We start from the raw sequence: 26887 nt of genomic DNA, 5'->3' as shown, positions 1-26887 counted from the left end.
CCTAACAGTATGCAATGCACGTACATCCATTTGTAATTGCCGGTGTTCATTTCGCCCCGAACCGACTACAACATTAAAATTGCTATTTTAAGTAAATTCTAATCAAAAATAAAATACTTCATCCATTGCTAAATCTCAGTATACATGTAGATAAGGTAACAATTCATTTGTTTTTATGGTGGACACACTCCAACACTCGTAATGTCTTATTTGCTGCTGCTTCGAAATTATAAGAATTTCACCATATGGAGAACATATTTCAATTTCAATGATATTTTGATTATTTTGGAGCAATATAAATGGTACTTTTGAAAAATAGAACCATGACTTGTTGCTTTACACTTATACATTAAAAGTTTAACATTAAAGTCAACGGTTTCGGCAAAAACAGGGGTGTCCATTTCGCCCCGGGTGTCCATTATGCCCCTAATCCCCCTATGTTTGTTTTTCAATCTTGAAGGTGCTGGGAAGTTTCTTCAATGGCAGGAAAAGTTCAGGAAGAGATTCGTTCCCAAGTAGTTTCAAAGTAATAGTTTAAAAGTTATTATGCTCTGAGGCTTAAGGTGCCATTAGACTATCTGTAATTATTCCAAATGTTTGTCATTATTTTAATACATAGTATCTAATTATTGAATATGACTACATCCATAGCTAGCGAAAATCGAACGTGAGCAGGATAGCTAATGTTGTCATAACTTGTGCCTGTTGGGAGGATGTCGTTGCTAATCAAATGGAACGCCATTTGTTTGAGATATCTGGCAGTTATGAGTTCAAAACCGGTAATTAATTTCCCACATTGAAGAGTTTTGTTTACTCTTGAGTTTTGGGTTTATGAATAGCTTTAAGAATGCTACAAAACATTTCATAGAACTGTGAGTTATGGTTGTTATTGTGATAAAACCATAAAAAAAAATAAATTTATATCCCAACGATTCCGCTAATGATATGGCCGGGACTACTCCATTCGGTCAGTTTTCCACGTGTGAAAGTGTATTTTTTCGGGTTTTTTCATTCTCGCGTTTTGGTGTCATAGCAATAACGGGTCAGCAATCGCAGCGCTGGGTCAATTGTGCCTTCCACGTCGCGCGTCGAATGATGCATGTAATTCCATCTCATTAATACATTTCGTATGGGACTATGACTCCGGCTTTTGCTGTTCAAGTGTTTTAATTCCGATGCAGGATAAATGAGAGTAATGGCAGACTACGAGAAACTTGGTGAGATCTTTCCTATCGAAATGCTTCATTTTATTTATTTGTGTGAAACATACTACACTAAATACGCGCCAGAATCAAAAATAAAAATTTTTGATTCAGGAAGTGTGAATGCATTTCAGATATACATTTGATATTCGGATGCATAAATGCGGGGCTTGCTGTTACAGAAGACGTGCACGTGCAAGTAAAGGCATACCTCGAAATGGGTCGTTAGATGTACAGTAGAGCTATCACCTTCCATCTCCAGGACTAAAAATGTTTACGTCTATGAATAAAATTAAGTGACCAAAACAAACGCAGACATTTTTCTTCCATAAAAGCACTGCCGGCCAGTGGGCGATGGATTGTACACACACACACACACACACACACACACACACACACACACACGGGTTTCTGAGGGGTTTTAAAGTTACAGGTGGTTTTGCTAGGATTTTCGAATGTTTCAGAGGACTTCTAAGAGTGTTTTAAATGTTTTGATAGTCGTATCAAGGCGTTTCAGAATTGAGGTTTACAAATGGTTTCAGGGAGTTTGGAAAGGGATTAGCGAGTTTTCAGGAATTTTTCATTTAACTTTTTATTAACGTGTATTATTGGATGTTTTAAGACATTTCTGGTGTTTTTAGGATATTTTGGAGGCCCTTAAGTACCCTGAAATCTCATGAATACTCCTGGAACAGTCTTGAAACGCTTCCGAAGACTCCCGATTCCACCTGGATCACCTTCAAATACCCCTGGACACTACCTAGACACCTTTTAAAAACCCCTAGATTATCCCAGACACCCCCTGAAATTCATTTGCTATCCCCCCCCCTCCCCATAGAACGCCCCTGGAATGCCTTGAAACTTCCTGGAACACTTCTGAAACCACCTGGAACCTCATGGAACGTCTATGAAAGCCTCAGGTACAACCCTAGAACGTCCCTAAATCACCCTGGAACCTGACACTTCTTTGGAATGCCTCTGATAGGCCCTTGAAAACTTTTATCAGCATGAACCTGGCAGGAATTTTTGACTCACTCAAAGTGCAAATTTTCGATAATACCAATCCGTGTGGTCAATTATCTATGAATTTCAAATAACTCAACGTACATATGTACAGATAGGTAAATTATTGGTTAAATTGGAAAAACAATCCACAGCTCAGGTGAGATTTGAACTCACGACCCTTATTCGCTAGACAAGTGCTTTACCAACTAAAATACCGAGCCAATTAATGACCCAGCAGAAATTTTTGCTTCGAGGTTCGGAGCCACTTGACTACTTGTCCTTTTGAAGGCACAGAATTGAACTCGATTCCACTAATGCACATGGTTTGTTACTTTTTACAATCCAAATCTTCTTCGGATGGAATTAGATGAACATCCAGTCTCTATTGCGTGCAACGTGCATGAATGTCAGAGCGGGAGGGGAATTATTTTCAAAAATTGTCAGGAGCTTCGGGTACTGTCCGAATGAAATTTGTATTGTGAAAAGGAACAAACCATGTGTATTAGTGGAATAGAGTTCAGTTCTGTGACTTCGGGGGACGGAGATGATTAAGTGGCTCCGTAGCTTGGAGGAAAGAAGCTTGCGTCTAACGAACTGGGAGTCGTCGGTTCGATTCCCACCAGAGCTATGGATTTATTTTCACAATTCAATTTTATTTTGTTGATCAAACACGTGTTTCTGTTGTGTGCATGAATGTCAGAGCAATAAAACGTTGTGATTTCCACTTGGCTTGGTTAGCCTAAGCAAAAATCAAGAAATCAATATTTCTTCAAGGGATTCAAAACTTTTAGATTCGTTTGAATTTTAAAAATGCACAAAAAGGGATTGTGGATATGTATGGCATTTGTGCATTTATGTAGTTCAGTCAAAATGAGCTCTTATTACGAAATTACTCCTCAAATTTCAAAAGTACTAAACAAAGAAATCAAAATTGCATGCAAAATTGCATACACATTTTATCGTGTCAATTTCAGATAAGTTTTGTAGTGAGCAGTTTCACGTCGGAAGCACATTTTATCACCAATTCCCTCGGATGGTAAAGCCTCCCACCCATTTTATTATCCCCGCTCGATATAAAAGCCCAGCAGTGCATAAATAGCACCCACAACAATGATCTGATCAACGTAACAATTGGAAAATTGAGGAAAATCTGTCCGGGGCACATTGAAGCAAATGGTCACGGGGCGGAGGGTGGAGCGGACCGAGATGACCAGACCACATGTCATGCTACATATGTCCCGCTCGAATTGGATTCGGTTTCGGTATCCTATAGGGCGACATGGTCCACATTCGTGCCGCGCGCTCCCACTTGGTCGCTACAATGCTCGTTCTCAGTCTCGTACCTACATATTAGTTTTTGGGGAACCCGGAAAATGGTACCAATGGCACATGTTCCGGACTTCTGAGAAGTGCACACAAGAGCAGCGAATCTATCGAAGCGCGAAAAAAAGGACGGTGAGGTCTGCTGCACGTGTTTGCTTTAATGAGCAAAACTTTTGGCGGCTAATAGAAGAAGCTGGTTGGCTGGGGTGGGACAGGCAACCTTCGTCTGGCTCAAGTGGCTAAACGGACAGTAAAATGACTGCGGGGAACTTTGAGCAAGAGGAAATTTGTAGGGAAACGTAAACTTGTGCAAAGAATGGGATGAGTTTTTCGGAAGAGCACGATTTGAGCAGCAGCAGCACGTTGAGGCAAAATGACCGAAATCATAGAGAGGAAATCGATTTTCACACTTGTTTCCTTTCTGTGAAGAGGCAGATGCTAAAGTCGAGTACTTTTTTTGGTACCGGGAGTTTGAATCTACCGGGTTTACTTGGTATTCACTCTGTCGATTTCTGTGGCGAAAATTCCTTCGGTCAAAGATTGTACGGATCCGACCATTTCAAAATTATTCTTATTTTCTAATATCTGAAACATATTCGCTTTCAACCTCGATGATTTTAAACATAATAGTAGTACTTTAAAATGTTATGGTAATCATTCGAGCCCAAGTTCAAATCGATGCAAAAAATGCAGCAGGGTCCGCGATCAGATAACTATACCAGTAGATACCAATGAACGAACATCTTGAAAATATTTCACTGATCCAAATTGGTACATTGTAATACGAAATTTAACAATCAGAATCGCTGTGAAACGGCCATTCAATTTTATTATAGCGTGTTTAAAATAATTAGCAATGTCGCTTTTTTTTGGTTGTATTCCCGAATAGAATATATCGCCTTTCGCAAGCTTCACCTATTTCCAATTGTTACTGCATCACTAGAACAGCAGTCCTGTCCCATAATGATCCGTACTTTATTGCGTTCGGGGCATGTTGAGGTTGCGAAATCCATGTTCGTCGCGCGCGGCTCTGTGGCCGCTTGGTGATGTTGGAAAAGGCTTCTGGTGCGGTGGTGAGTCCTGCTGATATTTGGTACTCTTGCTGCATAAGTGTGGAAATAGGTATCGCTTTGCCACCATCACTTGTCGTCATACTCGTCGTTACTATTTCCACTTTCACGTTTCCATTTATTCGGTGTTGGCAACGTTAGCCATTGCACTATGGTCCAGTTGGGTGATGTAAGACAATTGAGTAATACTCGCTTATGTCAGCGAGCCACAAATACTGTGATTTCAAGTATTGTATATTTATTCATTAGAATAGGGTAGGAATCTACTTCATCATATCTGTTAATTCCCGGCATACCAGACGGAAAATAGCCGATAATTACAGGTATTCCCAACTTACCTTTGCAAAATGCCCCATCAGATGAATGCAAGAAGATGTAAACTATAACCACTAGGCCGTCCCTTATTTTGCAAAAATTGGAAATGTTATAAGTTCGTTGGTGGAAAATGATCGTTTTAGCTCAGAAATGATCGTTATTATTATTGACTTTTTTTTATTATGGGGAATTTCAGCCCGAGGCTGGTTCATCCCCGCGAAAGAAATGATCGTGTCATAATTTAAAGTTCGTATCTCAAGGCTAAGTGGTCCCCCAAGGGGCCTAAAGTTGTCAAAAATTGTATGGGTCTAAAAAAACACGAATTTTTTCGATGAAGAAATACGCAATTCGACTAAAACCGATGATTTTAGAACCCTGCTTAGATTTGCGATATGTCCACTCGTTCTTGAGTTATCGGCGAAAACAGCAGAAAAATCAGCATTTTTGACCATTTTTACAGTTTCCAAAGGAAACCAACTTTACTTTGCTAAATAACTTGAAAACGAGTGGAGATATCGCAATTGTAAGCACATTTTTGGCCCAATAGAGTTCTAAAATCATCGGTTTTAGTAGAATAGCGTATTTTTTCGTCGAAAAAAAATTCGTGTTTTTTTTAGTCTCATACAATTTTTGACAACTTTAGGCCCCTTGGGGGACCACTTCGCCTTGAGATACGAACTTCAAGGATCTTGGGGGCCCGGGGCCAGAGCGGATGTGGAGGCCCCTCGGAGGTACAAATGCCATGAGCAAATATGCTTTTCTCTGTTTTTGTTAACCACACAAAAGCAATACCGTAATCCGGGGTCAAATTGATCACTTTAAAACAACTTTTGCGGATAACACTAGTGACAATCCAAATATTGCCAAAATAATTTCTGTAAAATCAGTACCCAGCAGATCTCCATGAAACCATGTGACAGAATTATGTTCGACATGTTTAAACTTTTAGTTAAATTAATCCAAAAATCAAAAATTGAGAATGCCACTTTGGGGCGAAATTGATCAGTATACAATTAAGCATCGGTTAAAAAGAGAAAAAACCTTATCCACTTAATTTTGCTCTTTTGAATCCGAATAACGCGTCAAAACTCTTACAACTAGTGAATTTGGCACTTAAAATGCAAAATTAAATTTTAAAATTTCCCGCCTAACGCCTAAAGGTAGGCAATTTCCTTTGAAATAAGTGATTTTTGTTACAATAAATGACTTCTTTGTAAAAATAAAGATTTTTTTAACTTATTCATATTCAGAATAGCTTCATAACTCTTCAACCAAGTCTCCACAAAAATGTTAAAACAAAAAATTTACGGGAAGTCCTAGTGGCAATTGATTGTTTATAAGCAATGATTTCAGCAAGTAAGAAATACATTGCAAATTCCTAAAAAAAAATGAAGCAAAACTAACTTTTTCTAAACAAATAAAAGTCTAAACTCATCTCAAGACATCTATGAACTAGATGAGGTAAGAAGTTTAAGATCATTGCGACGCTTAGAAGTTCCTGGTATGCAATTACAATGTAGTACCCGAATTGTTCTTCAATTTTCTTTTTGCCAGATTCACTTGTTGAACCATTTTTCAATTCATACCCCATAAAAGATCTGTAGCACTTTAAAGTTGGATTTCACCGCGGCATTAATCAAATCAATCACTTTTTACCGTCAGTAAAATGTTCGTTTACAGTGATCTTCGTCTACGGATGCAAGCAAATGTGTGCGTGGATTTTTTGCATACGGATCATCTTATTTCACAACCACAGAGTCAGATTTCTTCGTGGCACTATGATGGCGTATTACGATCTGGTGGACAAATAGTTATTTATGCAACAAGTTGCAAAATGATGATTTTTTCAGCACGAGTTGTACATTTACCCAACGAGGCTTGCCGAGTTGGATAAATACGACGAGTGCTGAAAAAATCGAGTTTTGCAACGAGGTGCATACAACATTTTTTGTAATTACGAAAAATACCCATTCCATATCATCTTTTCTCGCAACACAAACATGTATCAGGAGGAGCCACGTGCGAGCATCGATGCTCGTTAGTGTAGTTTTTTAATCGATCAGGTAGGCTATGGTGTAGCATTTGATTGAGCTCCCGTTGTCAAACAGTTGTTTGTTGGTAAAAACAAAAGTCGCGAAAGTATCTCCACCAGCTTCTTTTTCACCCGATCTGCCATCCGAATCTGAATAAAAGTTGTCTAGATTCGTATTCGTGCTGATGAGTCGGTGTAGAAACAGTAGTTGAATCTACGGATGACAGGAAAGTTAGTGTAAAGTGTGTGCTGGCATAAGTGCCGAAAAGTGCTACTTTTCAGCACCCTTAAAAGTGCCGAAAAGTATTACTTTTCGGCACACTTGCATCAGAACCCGGGTAGAGGCTAATGGCAAACAAAGGACAAAATAATAACTGGTTTTGACATCATATCTCGTTTTGCCATTCTTCTGTTATTATGAAAAACTTAAAATGGCAAATCAATAGCAAAATATACAATCATAGCAAATCTTGTCATTGATATGTTATTCATTAATAATGCTAAATAACACATCAATAACAAAAATTACTATCATGGTAAAACTTGCAATTCAGCACCTTTTATAATGAATTGTATAAAATATCAAAACAATAACAAAATTTACATTCCTAGCTAAATTTGCCATTATTTTGATATTGTGAGAAATTATTTATAAACATGAGGCACCATAACATATTTTACTCTTAATATACCATTAACTATTATATTGTATATTTCAAGCATAGCTTTTCAATTCGACGTATCTCGCAAAAGTAAACAAATCCGGATTCTTTCGTTTTGAGTTTTTAATTTCCATAAATTAAAACTGTTTTAACATTGATTGATGAACTTAAATTTTATTGAAGAAAAAAAAAGAAATAGCTCATTTTACCTTTCTTCTGCTACTTTGAAATAATAACTGAATCTACCATTATTTTAAAATTGAATTTGAACAACTAAACCTACCATTATTTTGATCGCCACATAAACAGCTAAATTTGTTCTTATTCTGTTATCAATAACTCAAGAATGTCATATTTTGTTATTCATCGATAACAGTTAATTTGGGTCTTATTTTGTTATCAATATCTCAATAATAACTTATTTTGTTCTTCAATTTAATCCGCATGCTTTACCATTACTTTGTTATTACAATGGCAAAATAAGTTATTTTTAAGTTTTTCTGCTACCAAAATTTTGTTATTATTTTTGTTATTTTAACTCTTATTTCAAACAAACAAATAACACATTTTGCCATTCAAACATTCTGTTTTAATGGTAAAATTTGCCATTCTTTTGCCATTAAGCTCTACCCGGGAATGGAAAAGTAGGCCGTTTCATGACACTTCAGCCAACTGAAAAGTGAAACTTTTCAAAACGTAATTGCAAAAAATATTAATTGAAATATTTGGTCGTTATTCTTAAGCTACTTTCATCTCAATTCAAAACATTCTGCCCAATCGCTCTTTGGGTTTTTTTTTATTCCCGTACGGGTTTGGGCCGAGGGGTGTCAGACTTTGATGAAACTTTATCCACAGGCAGGGCTCATGAATATATGAACAAAAAAAATTAGCCCGACCTGTGGAAAAAGTTTCATTAAAACCTGAGACCCTTCGGCCCAATTTGTACGATAATAATAAAAAAAATCCACTTTGAACACATGGTTTGATTTGGATTTCGAAGAATTAGCCCAAATTTTCAAATAAACATCTACGGTCAAATCATAATATTTGACCACCCTATTCAGTATAGTGTCACATAGAAGGTGTGCCGGGAATTGAATTCATAGCGACTGAAACCTGAGAGATATTTTTGGTGTAATCTTCGTGTTCATCGTGACAACGCATTCATCCTAAATTTATTCGGAACCATTTGAGAATAGATTCTCTAATCGAACTGTATAGGCAATTTTTATTGTTTAAATCGATTCTTTGGAATTCTCGAAAAAAATCCTTCCGATGTTTTTTAGTATTACTTCGGCAATTTCTTCCCTTTAGAAATTTCTTTGGCAATGTCTTTCGAAATTTCTTCAGCAAAACTTTCTTTCGGTAATTCATGAGGGTTTTTTCAACAATTTCTTGAGATTTTTTTTGTAATTTTGTTTTTTTTTTTTGTTATTTTCGTTTGTAATTTGTTGGACAATTGAATTGGGAATTCCTACGACAATTCCTCTATAAATTAAAGCGGTAATCTTCTTTTGGATTTTTTTTTCGGAAATTCTTCTGGATCCATCGGCATTTTCTCTTGAGAATTTATTCGGTAATACGTCTGGAAATTTCTTCAAAAACTTTCAGCACAACCTCTGAAAATTTCATCGGTAATTACTTTAAAAACTTTTTCGGAAATCCCTTTGGAACCGCTTAGATAATCCGATTAGGAGTTTATTTGGCAAGAATTTTCAAAGTTTCATCGGATTTTTCTTTGGAAGTTTTTACGGGAATTTCTTCGTGAGTCATTTTTGGAATTTCTCGAATATCTACAAGTTGCTTCAGCATTTTTATTTTGTTTTTTTTAGTCTCCAGCATTTATTTTGAGAATTACTTCGGTAATGACTTGATAATTCATTTGGAAATGTCTACGGTAATTCCTTAAACTTTTTTTTCAGGAATTTCTACGGCAATTCCTTTTAATATTTCTTAAACAATGCCATTCGGCATTTCTTAGGCAACTTCTTTGGCAATTCTTTTGAAAATCCCTTCAGTAATTATTTTGTGTATTACTTCTATAATGATTATTTCTCTGAAGCAATTGGCCTGTAGGAACGAGGTAACTTTATACTGGGTGCCCGGTCATTGTGGAATTCTGGGAAATGAAAACGCCGACAATTTAGCTAGACAGGGTGCGGCATCAAGCTTTGTAGGCCCTGAACCTTTCTGTGGAGTTCCTGAGTGTGCTCTTCGGATGAAACTAAAAACTTGGGAAATGTCCACGGTAGAATCTAATTGAAATGCCACGGATACATCCAAGCAAGCAAAAAGGTTCATAAAACCCAGTGCAGAAAAAGCCAGGTCCATACTGAATCTAAACAAAAGAGATCTCAGGGTAATTACTGGTCTGATGACTGGCCACTGCCCGAGTAAATATCATCTAAGTAAGATTGGAAAAATCCAATCCTCCGAGTGTCGTTTCTGTCAAACGGAAAACGAAACTGCCGAGCATTTACTCTGCAACTGCGGAGTGCTGTACCATCACAGATTGGCGATATTTGGTAAAGGGTTTCTAGAGCCCTTGGAAATTTGGAGAAGTAATCCCAACAGGGTAATAAACTTTATAAAACGAGTTGTGCCTAGTTGGGATCAGGTGTTACATCAACCATTGTCCATCACAGCTCAATTGTGACAGGATACTTGACTAGCACCAAATTAAATATGGGTCATACCACAATATTCCTAAATAATGGACGCAGTGGTTAAAACGCTCTACAGATGAGAAAAAAAAATAATGATTTCAGGAATCACTGCTGCAGTTTCTTTGGAAAAGCAGTTCCTTGGGAATTTGTTTGAAAAATGTCATCGACAATTCTTCTGAAAGTTTATTTATGTAAACTTCTAAGATTACTTTTTTGGAACTTCTTCGACAGTTCCATCAGCAAATTACTTTGACATTTTTTTTCAGAAATTTCATTGAAAATGTTTACGGTCTAATAAACGGGATGATTGTTACCAGATGTCTCCGTTCTATGACCTAAATATGTTTCCAATGGGTTTCCGCAGCATTTTCCCATAGCGTTTTACAGTAGGCCATGCCGCTTTAATGCTTGCATTACATTTCTATAAGCTACAAGTACTAATAGTGACAATAAAAATGATAAAAATAGTCAATTCTACAATTTTCAAGGATTTTTTTTTCATACACTGACTGTCAACAACTAATTCCTTTGACAATATTCATGCAATTTCTTTTTTTTTTTGGAAATATCTCAGACAATTTCGAAATTTGTTTCGAAATTTTATTTGGAAATCCGTTCAAATCAAACTCTTTTTATGCTCACTTCTTTTGAAATTGATATGTGACTTCTTTATGTAGTTCCTTTGGAAATTCCTTCAGCATTTCTATTAGGAAAAATAATAGGAATTACCAAATAATTAAAAAAAAAATGGCTGTTGAATTTGTTCTGACTCAATCACAAAGATATCACCGAAGAAATTTTCAAAGGAAGTGCTGAAAAATTTAAAGTGAATTAGCAAAGAAATTCATAGAAAATTCCGGGAAAAATATCCAAAGAAATTTTTGATGATTTTTTTAGATAATTATTTATAATACATATAAATATAGAAAAGAGTGTAAAGAATTACAGAGAGAATCCTAATAAAATAATAGAAAAATTCTCAAAAGAAATGGCTGAAGGAATTCACAAGGCAATGCCATCACTGAACAAATGACCATAAATTTCAGAGAAATTGTCGTTTAAACTTTTGACGGAATTCCTGAACAAATTCCAGTGAAACTAAAGTTATCAAAGAAATTCTCAAATAATTGACAAATTATGTATTATGAAAAATGCCAAAATCTTCATAAAATATCTTGAGTTGCATGAGCTTCATATAGAAAAAAAAACATCGCATAAAACTGTTGAAAATGCTTTGACATCCATGTGCACAACAGAACATGTACTCGATGAACAAATTGAGATTTGAATTATGAAAAGAAATCCACGTACTCCGGTGAGACTCGAACTCACGACTCCCCATTCGCTAGACGGGCGCTTCTATTCCTTCAAGCTACGGAGTCACTCGACTATCTCCGTCGCCAGCAGGCCTAGAACTGTACTCGATTCCACAGTCGCACATGGTTATCTTTTTTTTCACAATCCAAACCTCCTTCGGATGGGATTAGATGAACATCTAACACATAGGAGAAAGTGGGGTAAGATGCCTTTTTCAAACTTTAACCTTTTTCAATGATATATAGCCTCATTTGTTAGGCTTTCAAAGTGGTAACAGCAACTAGACAATATTTGCTCGATGCTACAGCAGAAATATTTACTAAATGATTGCATTTTCGTCGATTTTTAGCGATTTCAAAAACTGGTTCGTAAAACGGAAGTGGTACAAAAAGGCCATCTGCCATGGGGTAAAACGCCACTTCATAAAAACATTCAAAAATTACGCCCATCAGTTTTCTGGCATTTTCGACTCACTTTCACCCCTCTGTCACGTTTTTTCGTATACACAATACATAGAGTGTCACCTCCCCCCCCCCCTGAACGATGGTCGTCATATTTGAATGACCCCTGGATACATGGATACCGTAGACATTAACAACCATGCACCTTAATTGCAATCACGAAAAACCGGAAGTTGACAATTTTCATTGGGAAATCAAAAAAATATTTTGAATCTGCTCTTCTTGTTTTCTTAAAATTAATATTTAATACTTGACCATTGTGCAATAACGATGGTAACGACCGATTTGCGGTCCAGCCACTCCAGTTTTCGTTCCAAACCTGGGGATACTACAGAACGGAACTAAATGGCCCAGTCCGAAAATTTATTATCCCACCTACACCGCACAGCTCTGACTGGCCTACTCCCCTATACCCATCAACACAGACAGGGCACACACACGCACATGTACGCCCCGTGTCGTTACGGTAGTCCAGTCCCGACACGAAAACGTAGCAATCGATGATATTTTGCCTGAGCCCTGGAAAAATGACATTTTATCTCATTTCCGTTTTTGCTTTCTCTTGTTACAATTTTCCGCAGATGGTGTTCCTGAATAATCAATAACCAACCCTTGTTCTACGACGAAGACACAAAAGCCCACATTCTTGAACGAGTCATCAATATCTTGGAGTTGGTATTGCTTCCCTCCCATCAGCAGACCCCCGCACGCCTCAACAGGATTTCCCCGGTAAACGCCGTTCGGAGAGAAGAAGAACAAGAAGACTGTGTTTTTACTGTTTGTGTGTTGTTGTTATCCCTGTTCCAACCCGGAGCCTTCGCAGATCGTTTACAAGTGATATTTGAAAAAGCAAACGAATCGAAAGAGGTGCCACTCGTTACACGCGGTATAGTGATAATAGGAAGGAGTTGTGTTTTTTCGGTGTTACCTCCTAATTCCAGTTCCGAGTGCCGCAAATTGTTACCGCAAATATCGTGTTAAGGAAGCCCCAGCGCAACAACGTAGTGAAAGAAGAGAAATCCCTCAAATTCTTCGTCGTCCGTATCTAGCTACCAGCGCGTAGCTAGCCATCCCCTCAGCTATTCACCTCTTCAACAACCCGACGAAGACGACGACGACGACGTCGAGTTCGTCGGCCACCGGAGGAATCATTTCGTGCGTGTACCCGTTCCACCAGCAAGCCGGCACAATTGAACCGTTCAAGCTGGCCACCCACATACACCCGACGGATCCGTTGGCTGCCGCCCATCACGGAACGATGTCGATACCGAACCCTGCGGGACAGATAGAGGGCGCCCTGGCGGCGCCCAAGTACGGTACGCTCATTCCGAACCGGGTATTCGTCGGTGGTATCAGGTGAGTTCGATTTGTTTCGATGCTCTTTTAGGTGATAGTTACGAAAGGATGGATTTGATAGCAGTTTGCAATGTGGTGTCTGTTAAATAGGAATGGATATAGCGATTGATTTAGCAATGGCATTTCATGCTAAGAAATTCAATATCAATGACAAATTCTCATTTGTCAAATCCGCGTACACTTTATGGTGTTTCACAATACTGATACTTTCATTCATCTACTTTATTTTTAGATGCTGCACAATATATTCAAAGATTAATACTGTATTAAACTGGCATTTCTTTTTTAAATAAAAACCAACATAGGTAGCGTTGGTTAAAGGACTAATTCAAGAATATACTCCGTAATGATATGTTAAGATTGATCTGACTTTTCACTTCTAGCTCTTCTGTAAATTAAGGACAAGGTATTTGGAGTACATAGCTCAAATTTTCTAGAGCACCGTTTTTTAGAACCGTTGAAATGATATGGCTGAAAATGCATCATGCTAATTGTTCAGTGGTTGTCAACAGCGTGATGCATTTTCATCCAAATCCGTTAAACGGTTCCGGTACCCTAGAAAATTTGAGCTATGTACTCCAAATACCTTGTCCTTAATACAGAAATTTTTTCTCCCTCATGAGGCAAAAGTTGTTTGATATCTTAGCAATGTTATCTGTATTAATGAGACGTTAGCCTTAGGCTAGTTCATCTCAGGACCCGCTTTACTTCCCTTCCGAAGGAAGAACTCACGTTTTGCGAGTTTATCGGAAATGGGTCTCGATCCCAGATTTTTTAAGACTCATCAGAGGCTGCTATGTGGGACTGTCCACTATCCACATGTTTCTTTTAATATTCCGAGTTAAAACAAGTTGCTCTATGTTCAAAAAAGCCACGGATTTTTTTTTACTGACACCATCTCTATGCTGGGTTAACCGTAGCGAACAGCGAACTGGTGGTTCATGCTACGCCATCCCTCACCGTTCTTCTGCAGACTGTTGAAGATCTTCTTCAGCTCCTCCTCGAGCATGGTCCATGACTCGTGCCTGTAATAGACCATCGGTCTTCTAAGCGTTTGTATATTATAGTATACATTTGTTGCGTGTGTTCGTGTGATTTTCTCCTTTCGGGCGTCTTTAACCTTCATCCAGCCAACGTACATTTTCCACCTTCGAAAAAGCACAAAAATGATCATAACTTTTGTCGATGGATTTTGATGAAATTTTCACAACTTCCCAAAAAACTCTTCTAGTTTATGATGCCGGGGACATGGGTGCCTGGTCCACATGGTTCCGGAAATATTCTGGATTGTCTTGGGGTACCAAAATTGGCCACATACTTTGCGCAACGTACATCTCAAGATCCCGATGAGGTAGAAGTATAGTGTCTTCGGCGAATTTGTTCAGCAGGTTAAGAAATAACTGGTAACGGCGACTTTGGTTCGCGATTCGGCCGCTAGGCGGCGCCAGTGTCAAAAATGTTCAAACCCTCATATCTCAGAAACCTGATAAGATAGAATGATGCTGTCTTCGGCAAAGTTCTTCAGCAAGCTCAGAACTATCTGTCTTTGAGTCTTTGATTCGTTATTTACCCACTAGGTGGCGGCTTGTGTCTGAAAAATTCAAACACGTTTATCTCGATATGTACCCTAATGAGATACAAGCATACCGTTTTCAGCAAAGTTGTTCAGCAGGTTAGGAACTATCTGGCAATGGCGTCTTTGGTTTGAGAATCGTCCGGTAGGCGGCGCCAAGGGAAAACAAGTTCAAACTTCTATATCTCAGAATCCTGATAAGATAGAATGATGCCGTCTTCAACAAATTTCTTCAGTAAGCTAAAAACTGTCTAGTAGTTGGCCGAATCGCGAACCAAAGTCGCCGTTACCAGTTAGTTCTTAACCTGCTGAGCAAATTCGCCGAAGACACTATACTTCTAAAGCCTGTATCCGCAATAATCGGGACACAGAAGTACGTCAGTAGCTCTGTAATGAATCGGTAAAATTGGCCAAATAATTGACTGAGAACTCTTTGGTGTATGTTTATTATTTGTGCCAAATTTCATAAAAATCGATGCATTACTTTTAACTGTAGATGAAAAACAAACAGACGTGGTTTTAAGCATTTTGTACAATCATGACCAATTTTCATTCGCATAGTAGATAGTTCTTTTACGCTACAGTTCAAAGTTCTGTGATGATAATTATGAAATTTCGTTAGCAGTTATGATACTTATAGAGACACTTTCTTGAAAAAATTCATCAACTTTGATCAATTGGTTTGAAAACTACCGGTGTTGATAGGGGTGAGTGTTAGTGAAAATTTTTCGTGTTTTTCGTGTGAGATTTTTGCCTATTCATAACTTTTGAATTTCTCTGCCAATTTTTATGAAATTTTCACAGAAGCTAGTTTTTTATGTGTATATTATGCCTGAAAAATTTGATGATTATTGGTATAGTACTTTCAATAGTACAATCGAAACAATAAAAGGTGCTGACTCATTGCTGTCTGAGAGGCTAAAATCACGTTCAGTCCCAAAACATGTTTCGACTATAAAATTGTTGATTGTTCATCGATTTTTTTGAAATTTTGCACATGCAACAAGTGTGAGGTTTGTGTTCAAAATTTCAGCCATTTCCTTTGCCAAATTCAAAAATTACAGCGCTGACAAGCAAAACTTGGGGCTGTACAAAATTCAATGGCGCACATTTTCCACTTTTGTTGCTACAACAAAAAGTACTGCACCGATTCACATGAAATTTTGTAGGTGAAATGAACACAACCTAAGATGTTATTAGACAAAAATTGAGCAATTTTAATGTATCTATTGCAGAGTTACAGCTGTGTTTCTGTGTCCCGAATATTTCGGATACAGGCTTTACCTCATCGGGATCTTGAAATGTACATTGCGCAAAGTATGTGGCCAATTTTGGTATCTCAAGACAATCCGGAATAACTCCGGAATCATGTGGACCAGGCACCCATGTCCCCGGCATCATAAACTACTTAGAAAAGTTTTTCGGGAAGTTGTGAAAATTTCATCAAAATCCATCGACAAACAAAAAAGTTTTGACCATTTTTGTGCTTTTTCGAAGGTGGAAAATGTACGTTGGCTGGATGAAGGTTAAGTTACTCGATTTTATTTGCTTGGTATTGCTAAAGCTGGAATATGTAATTTGAATTCATGTACTTACAGTTTAGTGTCCGACTACTATTTAAAACACACTAGAACTAGGTAAATAAGGCTTTTCTAAAGCTATAATAAAACAATAATAATGTAATTATTGTTTACAAACGGTAATACACAAAATACTTGATATTTTTGTTGAAATAAATTGCTATCGTATAGAACCTGGCAGTCTACAAATGACAGGTCAAGTAATGACAATGAAATCCGTCACCGTGTCTACGTGGAGCTCACGTTGCTCCAGAGTCGAGGGGTCCGCAACAGCGTGATTGAATTTTTTTGGATCGCAGTTTATTCGTATTTTACGACTCATATTGTCAACCGTCAGTAAAGATCCAAGGTAAACGAAAACCTCCACTACCTCGAAGGTGACCCCGTCTATCGTGACATTACTTGCTAGACGAATCATGTCATGTTCGGTTCAGCCTACCAGCATTCATCATTAGTCCGACTTTACTTACCTTACCGATCAGGCTAAGGCCGGCGTGGCCTCTGCTGTACATAGTAGCCGTCTCCATTCCACTCGGTCCATGGCTGTTTGTCTCCAGTTCCGAACTCTGCGTAGGGTCCGCAGATCGTCCTCCACTTGGTTGACCCACCTAGCTCGCTGCGCTCCACGTCTTCTTGTACCAGTCGGATGACTCTCGAGAACCATTGCGGTATGGACGATGGTTGGTTCTCTTAGCAGCTGATGCAGCTCGTGGTTCATTCTCCTTCTCCAAGTCCCGTTTTCCATCTGCACTCCGCCGTAGATGGTACGCAGCACCTTCCGTTCGAAAACTCCAAGGGCGCGTTGGTCCTCTGCACGTAGGGTCCATGTCTCGTGCCCATAGAGGACGACCGGTCCAGTCAGCGTTTTGTAGATAGTTAACTTCGTGTTACGGCGAACTTTATTCGATCGTAGACTTCTGCGGAGTCCAAAGTAAGCATGATTTCCTGCCACAATGCGCCTCTGAATTTCTCTGCTGGTGTCGTTGTCGGCGGTCACCAGTGAGCCCAAGAACACCAATTCTTCAACCGCCTCGAATTCATCACCATCGATATAAATTCGAGGTGGCGGGCGCGGTTACTCCTCCCTGGAGCCCTTTGTCATCATGTACCTTGTCTTCGACACATTAATGACTGATCCGATTCGCCTGGCTTCACTCTTTAGTCGGATGTACACTTTCGCCATCGTCTCAAATTGACGAGCTATAATATCAATATCATCAGCGAAACCAAGCAGCTGAACGGACTTCGTGAAAATCGTACCACTCGTGTTAATCCCCGCTCTCCTTATTACACCCTCTAAAGCAATGTTGAACAGCAAGCACGAAAGACCATCATCTTGCCGTAACCCTCTGTGAGATTCGAGTGTCCCTGATACTCGAACTACGCACATCACCCGATCCATCGTCACCTTCATCAATCGTAACCGGGAATCCGTATTCGTGCATAATCTGCCATAGCTGTTCTCGATCGATTGTATCATACGCCGATTTGAAATCGATGAACAAGTAATGTGTGGGCACATTGTATTCGCGGCATTTCTGCACCATCTGGCGGATGGTGAACATCTGATCCGTTGTAGCGCGTTCACCCATAAATCCAGCCTGATATTGCCCCACGAACCCTCTTGCAATCGGTGATAGACGGCGGCATGGAATTTGAGAGAGTATCTTGTAGGCAGCGCTCAGTAGTGTGATCGCGCGATAGTTCCCGCAATCCAACTTGTCGCCCTTTTTGTAGATGGTACACACGATACCTTCCATCCATTCCTCCGGTAATACTTCCTCTTCCCAAATCTTGGTAATGACCCAGTGTAGTGCTCTCACCAGTGCTTCTCCACCGTATTTAAGAAGCTCGTTTGGTAGTTGATCTGCTCCAGCGGCTTTGTTGTTTTTCAACCGGCCAACCTCCTCCTCAATCTCTTGGAGGTCAGGGGCCGGAAGTCTTTCGTCCTGTGCACATTATATTTTATTTTTTTTTTTATTTTCCTCCCCTGTTAGGGAAATTAAGCCACTGCGTCCAATAGGCTGAACTTTTGTGACATACTCCTGGATCTGTTACCACGCCACCTTCGGTACATGCAACGTCGCCATTGAGGTGTTCATCGTAATGTTGCCGCCACCTGTCGACCACCTCATGCTTGCTCGTGAGAATATTCCCGTAATTATCTCGGCACATGTCGGCTTGTGGCACGAAGCCTCTGCTTCTCGTAGAACTTTCGTGTTTCCTTAGCGCGGTACAGCTCTTCCATCGCTTCGCGATCTCGTTCTTCCTGCTGGCGCTTCTTCATCCGGAAGACTGAGTTCTGTCTGTTACGCGTCTGTCTGTAACGTGCCTCATTCGCTCTCGTACAGTGTTGCAGCATTCTCGCTCATGCTGCATTCTTCTCGTTTTTCACCTGTTCACATTCGCCGTCGTACCAGTCGTTTCTGTGATTCGGAGTCGCGAAGTCTTGTGCTGTAGCCGACGTACTACCTATGGCGGATCGGATGTCCCTCCAGCCATCTTCAAGTGTAGCTACGCCAATCTGCTCTTCCGTTGGTAGGGCCACTGCTAACTGCTGCGCGTAGCCTTGAGCCACTTCTACGTTACGCAGCTGCTCGAAGTTGAGCCACGGTGTTCGGCTTCGACGCGTGGGGATAACTGTCGAAAGTTTTGAGCGCATGCTTACAGCGACTAAGTAGCGATCCGAATCTATATTCGCACTGCGGTATGTGCGAACATTGGTTGTATCCGAGAAGAATTTACCGTCGATTAGAACGTGATCGATTTGGTTTTCTGTTTGATGGTCGGGTGATCTCCAGGTGGCTTTGTGGATATCTTTGCGGGGGAAGAAGGTGCTTCGGGCTACCATACCACGGGAGGCTGCAAAGCTTACGCATCGCTGGCCGTTATCATTCGATACGGCGTGCAGGCTGTTTCGCCCGATTACCGGTCTGTGCATTTCCTCCCTTCCTACCTGCCCGTTCATGTCGCCGACAACGATTTTCACGTCACGTGGCGAGCAACCATCGTATGTTTGCTCTAGCTGCGCGTAGAACGCTTCTTTCTCGTCATCAGGTCTCCCTTCGTGTGGGCAGTGGACGTTGATGATGCTGTAGTTGAAGAAACGGCCCTTAACTCTCAACATGCACATCCTTGCGTTGATCGGCTGCCACCCGATCACACGTTGTCGCATCTTGCCCAACACTACAAATCCTGTTCCCAGTTCATTGATGGTGCCACAGCTTTGGTAGAATGTAGCCGCTCGATGCCCGCTTTTCCACACTTTCTGTCCAGTCCAACAAAGTTCCTGCAACGCCACGATGTCGAAGTTGCGGGGATGTAGTTCGTCGTAGATTATCCTGTCACATCCTGCGAAACCTAGTGACTTGCAATTCCATGTTCCAAGTTTCCAATCGTAGTCCTTATTTCGTCGCGTGGGTCTTTGCCGATAGTATCGAGTCGTATTTTCGCCTATGTTATTCGCAATGGGGATTTTTGCGGGTGGCTTATTGGGCCTACGCCAACACTCCTGTCTCGCCGGAGGGCCATCGTGCCAGTTCTGTTTAACGTCCCAACCAACACTGGGACGACCACTCTGATGGGGCTACCACCTTGGATCTAGCTGGGCGTGGTGCAGCGTTTCTTACTCAGCCGCTGGATGCCAGAAAAGACGCTGTTTGAGCCGCACCTCCTTGGCGAACAGACGCTCGGGTCGTACATTCTCAATCTAGTTGAAGTCAGAAGGACAACAGTGCCCAGGCTGCACTACCAGCTAAGCACAGTAACCTCTGGAGAAATTCCTCCAATTATAAAAAAAAAATCCTGGAAAAAAATCTGATCTTCTAAAGGGAAATGCTAGAAAAATTCTCAAAAAAAATCCGAATCTTTGTGAAAAAAAATCTCCTGGAATTGCATTATTTGGAGAAATCTTTGAAGGAAATTGCGAAATAATACTCCCGGAGAAAACTAATAATATTCGCGAAAGATTTCCTTCAAAAAATGTTCGGAGAAAAATATACATGAACGAATACATGCCTGAACTTGTGTAGCTATTCTTGAAGAAATTTACTGAAGAATCCCCAGGAGGAATTTCTGAAAAAAATGTCTTGAGAAACTCCTGAAGTCGACCCAAAGAAAACTCAGGGTATTCCTTAAAGGTATTCCTTAAAGAATCTCTGGATAAATTGTAGAAAAAATATATGAACAGGAATGGATTCTAAAGGGGCACCTGCAGGAATTCATCGGAAGAATTCTTGCTGAAACCATTCTAGAGAATCCTGCTTTATATAAACATTTTAGCAACATTTTGACAAATCCTGAAAGAATCCCTAAAGGATTTGCTGGCAAAATCATAACTTAAGAACGAAGCATCGTAGACACAATGTGTTTTTTTTTTGTGAAATCGTTAGCAAATTTTCTCAGCAATCCAAAAAAAATACAAAATGAAAATTATTTTCCACAAAATTTTCCACTGTTGAGGAAAATCGGTTGGAAAAGTCGGAAAAATTCTCAAAAAGAAATTTTTTGGGAGGGAATTACATAGCCATTATTCTATGAGATTTTCAAGATGTTTTTTTTTTCTTTTTCCGTTCCTTTGTAGGATAAGTGTACCAGTTATCGCTATAGTGATTCCCTATTTGGTCATAGTGAAGATTTAGAAAGTTTTCAAGTTTTGACCTATTATGAAAGTTTCAGTAGCAAGAATTTAAATGTATCTCGTCATTTAAACTCTTCTTAAACGCATCTAGTTTCCATGTGCCCATACATAGAATTTTGCTATCAAGCTTTGCACTCGAAAAATAAATGCATCGCACATAAATTCAAATTACTCATTTAGAATATAAATGCCGCTGCACATATTTTCCATCCATATATGTAGACTGTAATAATGGAGTGAGTTGGATTTTTGCCAATAAATATGTGCGGATTTTTTTAAGTATACACTCAGCCTAATGTCCAATTTTGTGGAAATTGTCCTGAGAACTATCTTCGCCAATGATCATTTTGTATGTACATATCATGTGGCAGGCACGAAGGAAGTCTAGGGATTTTCTTTCACGTTAAGTTCTTCGACCGACCAGGAATCGAACCCGTTACCCAGCATAGTCTTGTTGAATACCCGTGCGCTTACCGCATCAGCTATATTACCATATAGCTGATTACCAATAGCTTTACGTCAGTGGTCACCAAACTGCGGCCCGCGGGCCGCATGCGGCCCTCGACCAGGTTTAGTGCGGCCCGCGAACTGATTTTCAAATGTATAAGAAAGCGACCCACTCAAAAATTCCATATGAAAATCATAAATTTCATTTTAAAACTTTAATGAGAATGAACTTTGCCAATATCACGGAGAACTTTTCAAAACAAGTATGTATGATATTTGGAAGTTTTCCAAACTGTAAAAGGCAACTTTTTCGAATTTTGTTTCGAAAATATTCGAAGCTGTTGTTAAGAACGATGAAAATCTGCCATAAATTTGGACTCGTTTCACGAAAATTAACTTAAAATAATTTCCATATTGTTTCTACTTTATATTCACCACTTCTGCCAGGAAACTATTCCAAAAAAAATCATAGACTTTTTGCCTATAATTTCTTTGGGCAACACTTTCTGTCCAAACTTTCGGAATTTCGCTAAAAATTCAGGGATTGGGCAAGATACTCTTTATTCTCCTAGTAATACTTTTGTTGGGAATTCCTCTTAAAATATCTATTCTAAATCAGTTACAAATACTTGTTTACATTGCTCAGAAAATCATGTCTGCAGATTTTTCTTCATTGGCTTCTTAATTTCTCAAAATCCACGAGAAGTCCCAAAAAACCTCACAGTTCCAAGATATTTTTTCAAAATACTACTCAGGAAATACTTGAGCTGCAGTAAGAAACTCCATTCGAAAATTTGTCATAACTGGATCCAGAGGTTTAACAAGAAATAAGTCCGTGATCGTGTCTAGAACTTTCATAATTCTGCACTTATAATCTGCGCTATAAGTACGCTGTAAGTTTATCCACAATATTCTTAAAAAGGTCCATATTGTTCTAGCCAGCGTCGCTACTGCTTATTTTTTGTGACTTTAAGTAGCTTGTCTGAAATAATTTGATCAACATTATTAATACCAAAAACTGCAAAACCTAAATGTTACGGTCTTGAAAACTCTGTTTTTAATACCCTACGATTTTCAGGAAAACCAAGTAAACTAAAATTTCCTTAACTCCAGGTTGTCCAGTTCTTTGCTATTGTTCAATGTTAATAAAAAAACATTTTTAATTGTAAAATTTAACTAATGCTAATTCTTTACACTTTCAAAAAAAAATCAAACCAATGTATTTTGTGTTGAATCTTAAAAATTGTTTAAAATAAACTCTTGAATGACTTGCGGCCCGCAGTCTCTTTTCAAAATTCAATTTCGGCCCGCAAAGACAGTTAGGCTGAGGATCACTGCTTTACGTGAAGGAAAGTTCCTAGACTTCCTTGGACATAGAGTATCTTCGTGCCTGGCAAGGTTGTTCTAAATATCCGCGCTTTAACCACATTGAATCCATGGACCCCATATTCTCAACATTTCCGAGCGATAAGATTTCATCTTTTCGATTTTGACAACCGCAGATAAAATTTGCTGGCCTTTATGTTCGTTTCCCCGTGATGAATAATTAAATTTTCCATTCAAGTTAGCCTCCCTCGTAACCATCGTAAATTTCCATAACCGCTTCAAGTTTGGCTGAAAATTAACCAAACAAAATCTATAATTCATCCCTCTGGGTTGGGTGCTAGCGGAGAATTGCAACGACGACGAACAACTTTGGCTGTGTAAATTGAATCAGCTGAAAAGTCTCGTTATTCAACTCTGAAAGCATCATCCCCGCTACACCGGGAAGACCATCGGCATCGCCATCGTCATCGTCGTCATCATTTGCAATATCATTTTCCATAACCCATTGTAGGAACTACTAGACTGTGTGTACACTTTTCGCCAGCGAACTCTAACTTTTCCGTTCGGTGTTTCCTTTTCTCTTCTCTCGCAGTGGCGACACGACGGAAGCGGAACTGTGCCGGTTATTCAGCTCGTACGGCAACGTCAAGTCAACGAAAATCATCGTCGACCGGGCGGGCGTCAGCAAAGGCTACGGATTCGTAACGTTCGAAACCGAACACGAGGCACAAAGACTGCAGAGCGATGTAAGTATGAAGGTACGACCCAAAATCAAACGCTAACACCACTACTCGGCATCGAAATGTCTGTAGCGCACTGTACTGTGTGTGTGTGTCTGCGACCCAAGTGCGGTCCAAAGCTTCCCGATAAGTATACCGACACAACTTGAGAGGAAAAGTTTTCGTTATTATTGCTGGTAGATTTTTGCTCTGTTGTGCTTTCGTTACCTCATTGTTTGCAAAATTCCTTAACCCGCTCCCCTTCTCCTTGTGAATTGTTTATCCAATGTTGTTCTCTGCTTCGTAAGCGTGGAGTTTTAACCCCCTTTACCCGGATCGGTTAAAACCTTTGCTGTTTATGTGCATAAGTTGTAAACAATTTTAAGTTAACCGGTGACGCGAGACGGATGTTCAAGTTAGAGAGTAGTAATAAGACTAATCTAAAGTAGTGATGATTGAAACATATTTTCCGGAAGAATTAATCCTTCTTAACCGAAAACTCGAAAAAATACACAAAATTGGACAATAATTTCTTTATTTTTTTATAAAAGTTCTGAACTTGAGGCATTTAAAATGATCTAGCATGTATGCGTCAGTGTTTATTAAAAGAAATAGAAAAGACTTTCATAATTTTGAAAAATTCCATCACTTCAGGAAACGTTGTTTTACTATACTATATAGATTCTGTTTGATACTTTATTCCAGCAATGGAGTCCCATGGTTGCTTACTCAAACACCCCTCACTTGAACATCCCTCGCCGGCCACCCGACCACCCAATGTACATGTAGTCCATTCTGTTAGCAATCCAAATTAATTGCAAATTATGTTAATGGACGGATCAAGTCCCGGAAAAAGTTTGGATGCTTAATTTCGTTATCCCTTTTTTCTTGTTTCTTTCCGTGCCGTGACCTGAACCTGACTGAACACACGACTCTGTTCAAAACTGTTCGACACACCTTCAACCACGTTCGTTCGTTCGTTTGCCACCGTTGGCCGTTGCCGTTTTGGGTTACTACTCACGCAAAATTTCCACCAACCAACCAACCGACTGACGAAACGTTTCGTCCGGAACAACCAGGGAGACTGTATCGTGCTGAGGGACCGCAAGCTAAACATAGCACCAGCGATTAAGAAGCAAGTAAGTAGGCACCATGTTGTTGTTTTTATATATTTTTTTGCGAATTATTTGCACGGAAAGCAAACTTTTCTGTTCCATTCATGTAAACGATTGTGAGGGGATTAGAACAACTCTCGATTAACTAAAAAGGGAACGATTCATTGAAAGGTAGATATTTTCCAGCAAAATGCAAGTTACATATGAATTAAAAATAAACGTTCAGTAAATATACACTCCCGTTCAAAAGTTTGGGGTCACCCCCTCAAAAACATGTCATTTTTTAGGCCCATATCTCCGCCAATTTGCGTCCGATTTCAAACCCCTAATTTTCATTCAAAAGATAATAGGTCAAAGAAACTTTGAACATGATTTAAAAGAAACTTTTTCAAAAAAATTTGTATGTAAACTTAACCCAAAGTTGCCAAATTTTCTAAAAAATGAATATAAACTTACGGCAGTGTCGCTGGAAGTTGGGTCGACCAAATTTTAAGATGAGAGCGGTAATATGACCCATGTTCTATTAGCTTTCAACTGCTTTTTACAGAACTTAGCTAAAAAATCTAGAAAAAAAGTTATTAAGTAAATTAATCCTTGATGTCATCGACCAAAAGTTTGGGGTCACCCCTCAATATGATGTATCGGCCAAAAGTTTGGGGTCACTATCGTAAAACATGGAAAAGTGGTTTGTTGATATCTTTGTCATCTTTCATTCAATTTTAATTCTTCTTGGCTAATGAAAAAAGTCGTGGGCTCCTTCCCAGGAATGGGGAATATCATGTTTGTGTGATATTAGTTAATTTAACATCCCCTAATTAGATATATTATAAAAAGGAAATTCGGGCGTACAGTAATTCGCATAGGAAACGGTGGATTTGGAAAAATGTCATGACATTTTTTTCAACGAAATTCCGTGACATTTCCAATCTCTGCTCTATCAAGCCAATAAAATGGCACTGCATGCGGCAGTTTCTATGTCATCACCCCGAATAAATTGTTACTCTGAATGACACATGACCTCGAAAACCATTTGAACCCGAATGACGTATGGGAAAAGTTTCCCCTAGGGAATGCCTCCAGGATTGCCTTCCAAAATTCCTTTAGATTTTTTCTTGGAGGGTTACTCTAGGAATACTTCGGGGACTACACGAGGAATAATTCCGCAAGAGATTCCTTTGAAATTTGATTTTATTTGAGACAAATTTGCAGGGATCCAGAAATAGTTTCGGGGAGTCCTCCGGGATTTCCATATAGAATTCCTCTGATGACTCTTCCGGGAATTCTTTTGATTATTTCTTCGCTAATTTCTTTGGAAATTCCTCCAGAAATTTCTAGGGGATTTCTTGAGGGAATTCCTTCGGGGATTTCACCAGGAATATACACAAATTGCTCTGCGGATTCTTCTAGAAATTTTATCGGTGATTCTTTTCAAAATTCATAAGGAGATTTCTCTAAGAATTCTTTGTAGGATTTCTCCAGGAGTACATTCCTCTCGGAGCATCTCCAGAGATTCCTCCTGGCATTCCTTTGGGGATTACAGAACGGTAAACCATTGGGGACTGCTACAAGAATTCCTCTGAGAAATTCACTAGAATTTCATTCCAGAACTCTTCCAGGAATTCCTTCAAGGACTCTACCAGGCATTTATCTTATTAAATCATTAATTCCACAAAAAAAATTCTACTAGTTTTTTCGCAAAGTTTATTCTTTAAAAAAATATAAAGGATTCCTTCAAGAATTCTCCTATGGATCCTTTCCATGAATCCACCCAAATTTTTTTTTGAAATATTGTCGAAGAATGGAAATACAGAAAAATTTTCAAAAAATATAAACATGTTCTACTCTGATTTCTACAACAAATTCTGCAGTTTCTTTCAAGAATTCACCAAGATTTTTTTCCACGGTTTATTCAAGAAATTCCTTCAATAAATTCCATAATAAAATGACCAGACAAATTTTTTAACATTTTCTCAAAAAAACCCCTTATACTTCATCTACCTAAACACCAGAAATTTCTCCAAGGATTCTACCTACATGTAATTTCGTAAAAGATTTCATCAAAAAATACTTACAATGAAT

The 26887-nt window shown here is 39.1% G+C and overlaps 1 protein-coding gene across 13 annotated transcripts in view; it reads left to right on the top strand.

The window, feature by feature from the left end:
* Positions 1-26887, top strand: part of LOC109426658 (protein boule) — a 157942-nt gene that overhangs the window by 118169 nt on the left and 12886 nt on the right. For 12 of the 13 annotated variants that reach the window (XM_062853577.1, XM_062853578.1, XM_062853576.1 and 9 more), the window contains 3 exons: positions 12635-13409; positions 23567-23732; positions 24773-24832. In XM_062853577.1, coding sequence (XP_062709561.1) covers positions 13312-13409; positions 23567-23732; positions 24773-24832 — 324 coding nt within the window. In that variant the 5' untranslated portion in view covers positions 12635-13311. The remainder of the gene's footprint in view (positions 1-12634; positions 13410-23566; positions 23733-24772; positions 24833-26887) is intronic. The other variant, XM_062853582.1, reaches the window with a different exon arrangement.

The sequence above is a fragment of the Aedes albopictus genome, chromosome 2 (assembly GCF_035046485.1).
Source record: "Aedes albopictus strain Foshan chromosome 2, AalbF5, whole genome shotgun sequence".
NCBI lineage: Eukaryota > Metazoa > Arthropoda > Insecta > Diptera > Culicidae > Aedes > Aedes albopictus.
The sequence above is the reverse complement of the archived record's forward strand: the minus strand, read 5'-3'. Positions and strand labels throughout refer to the sequence as shown.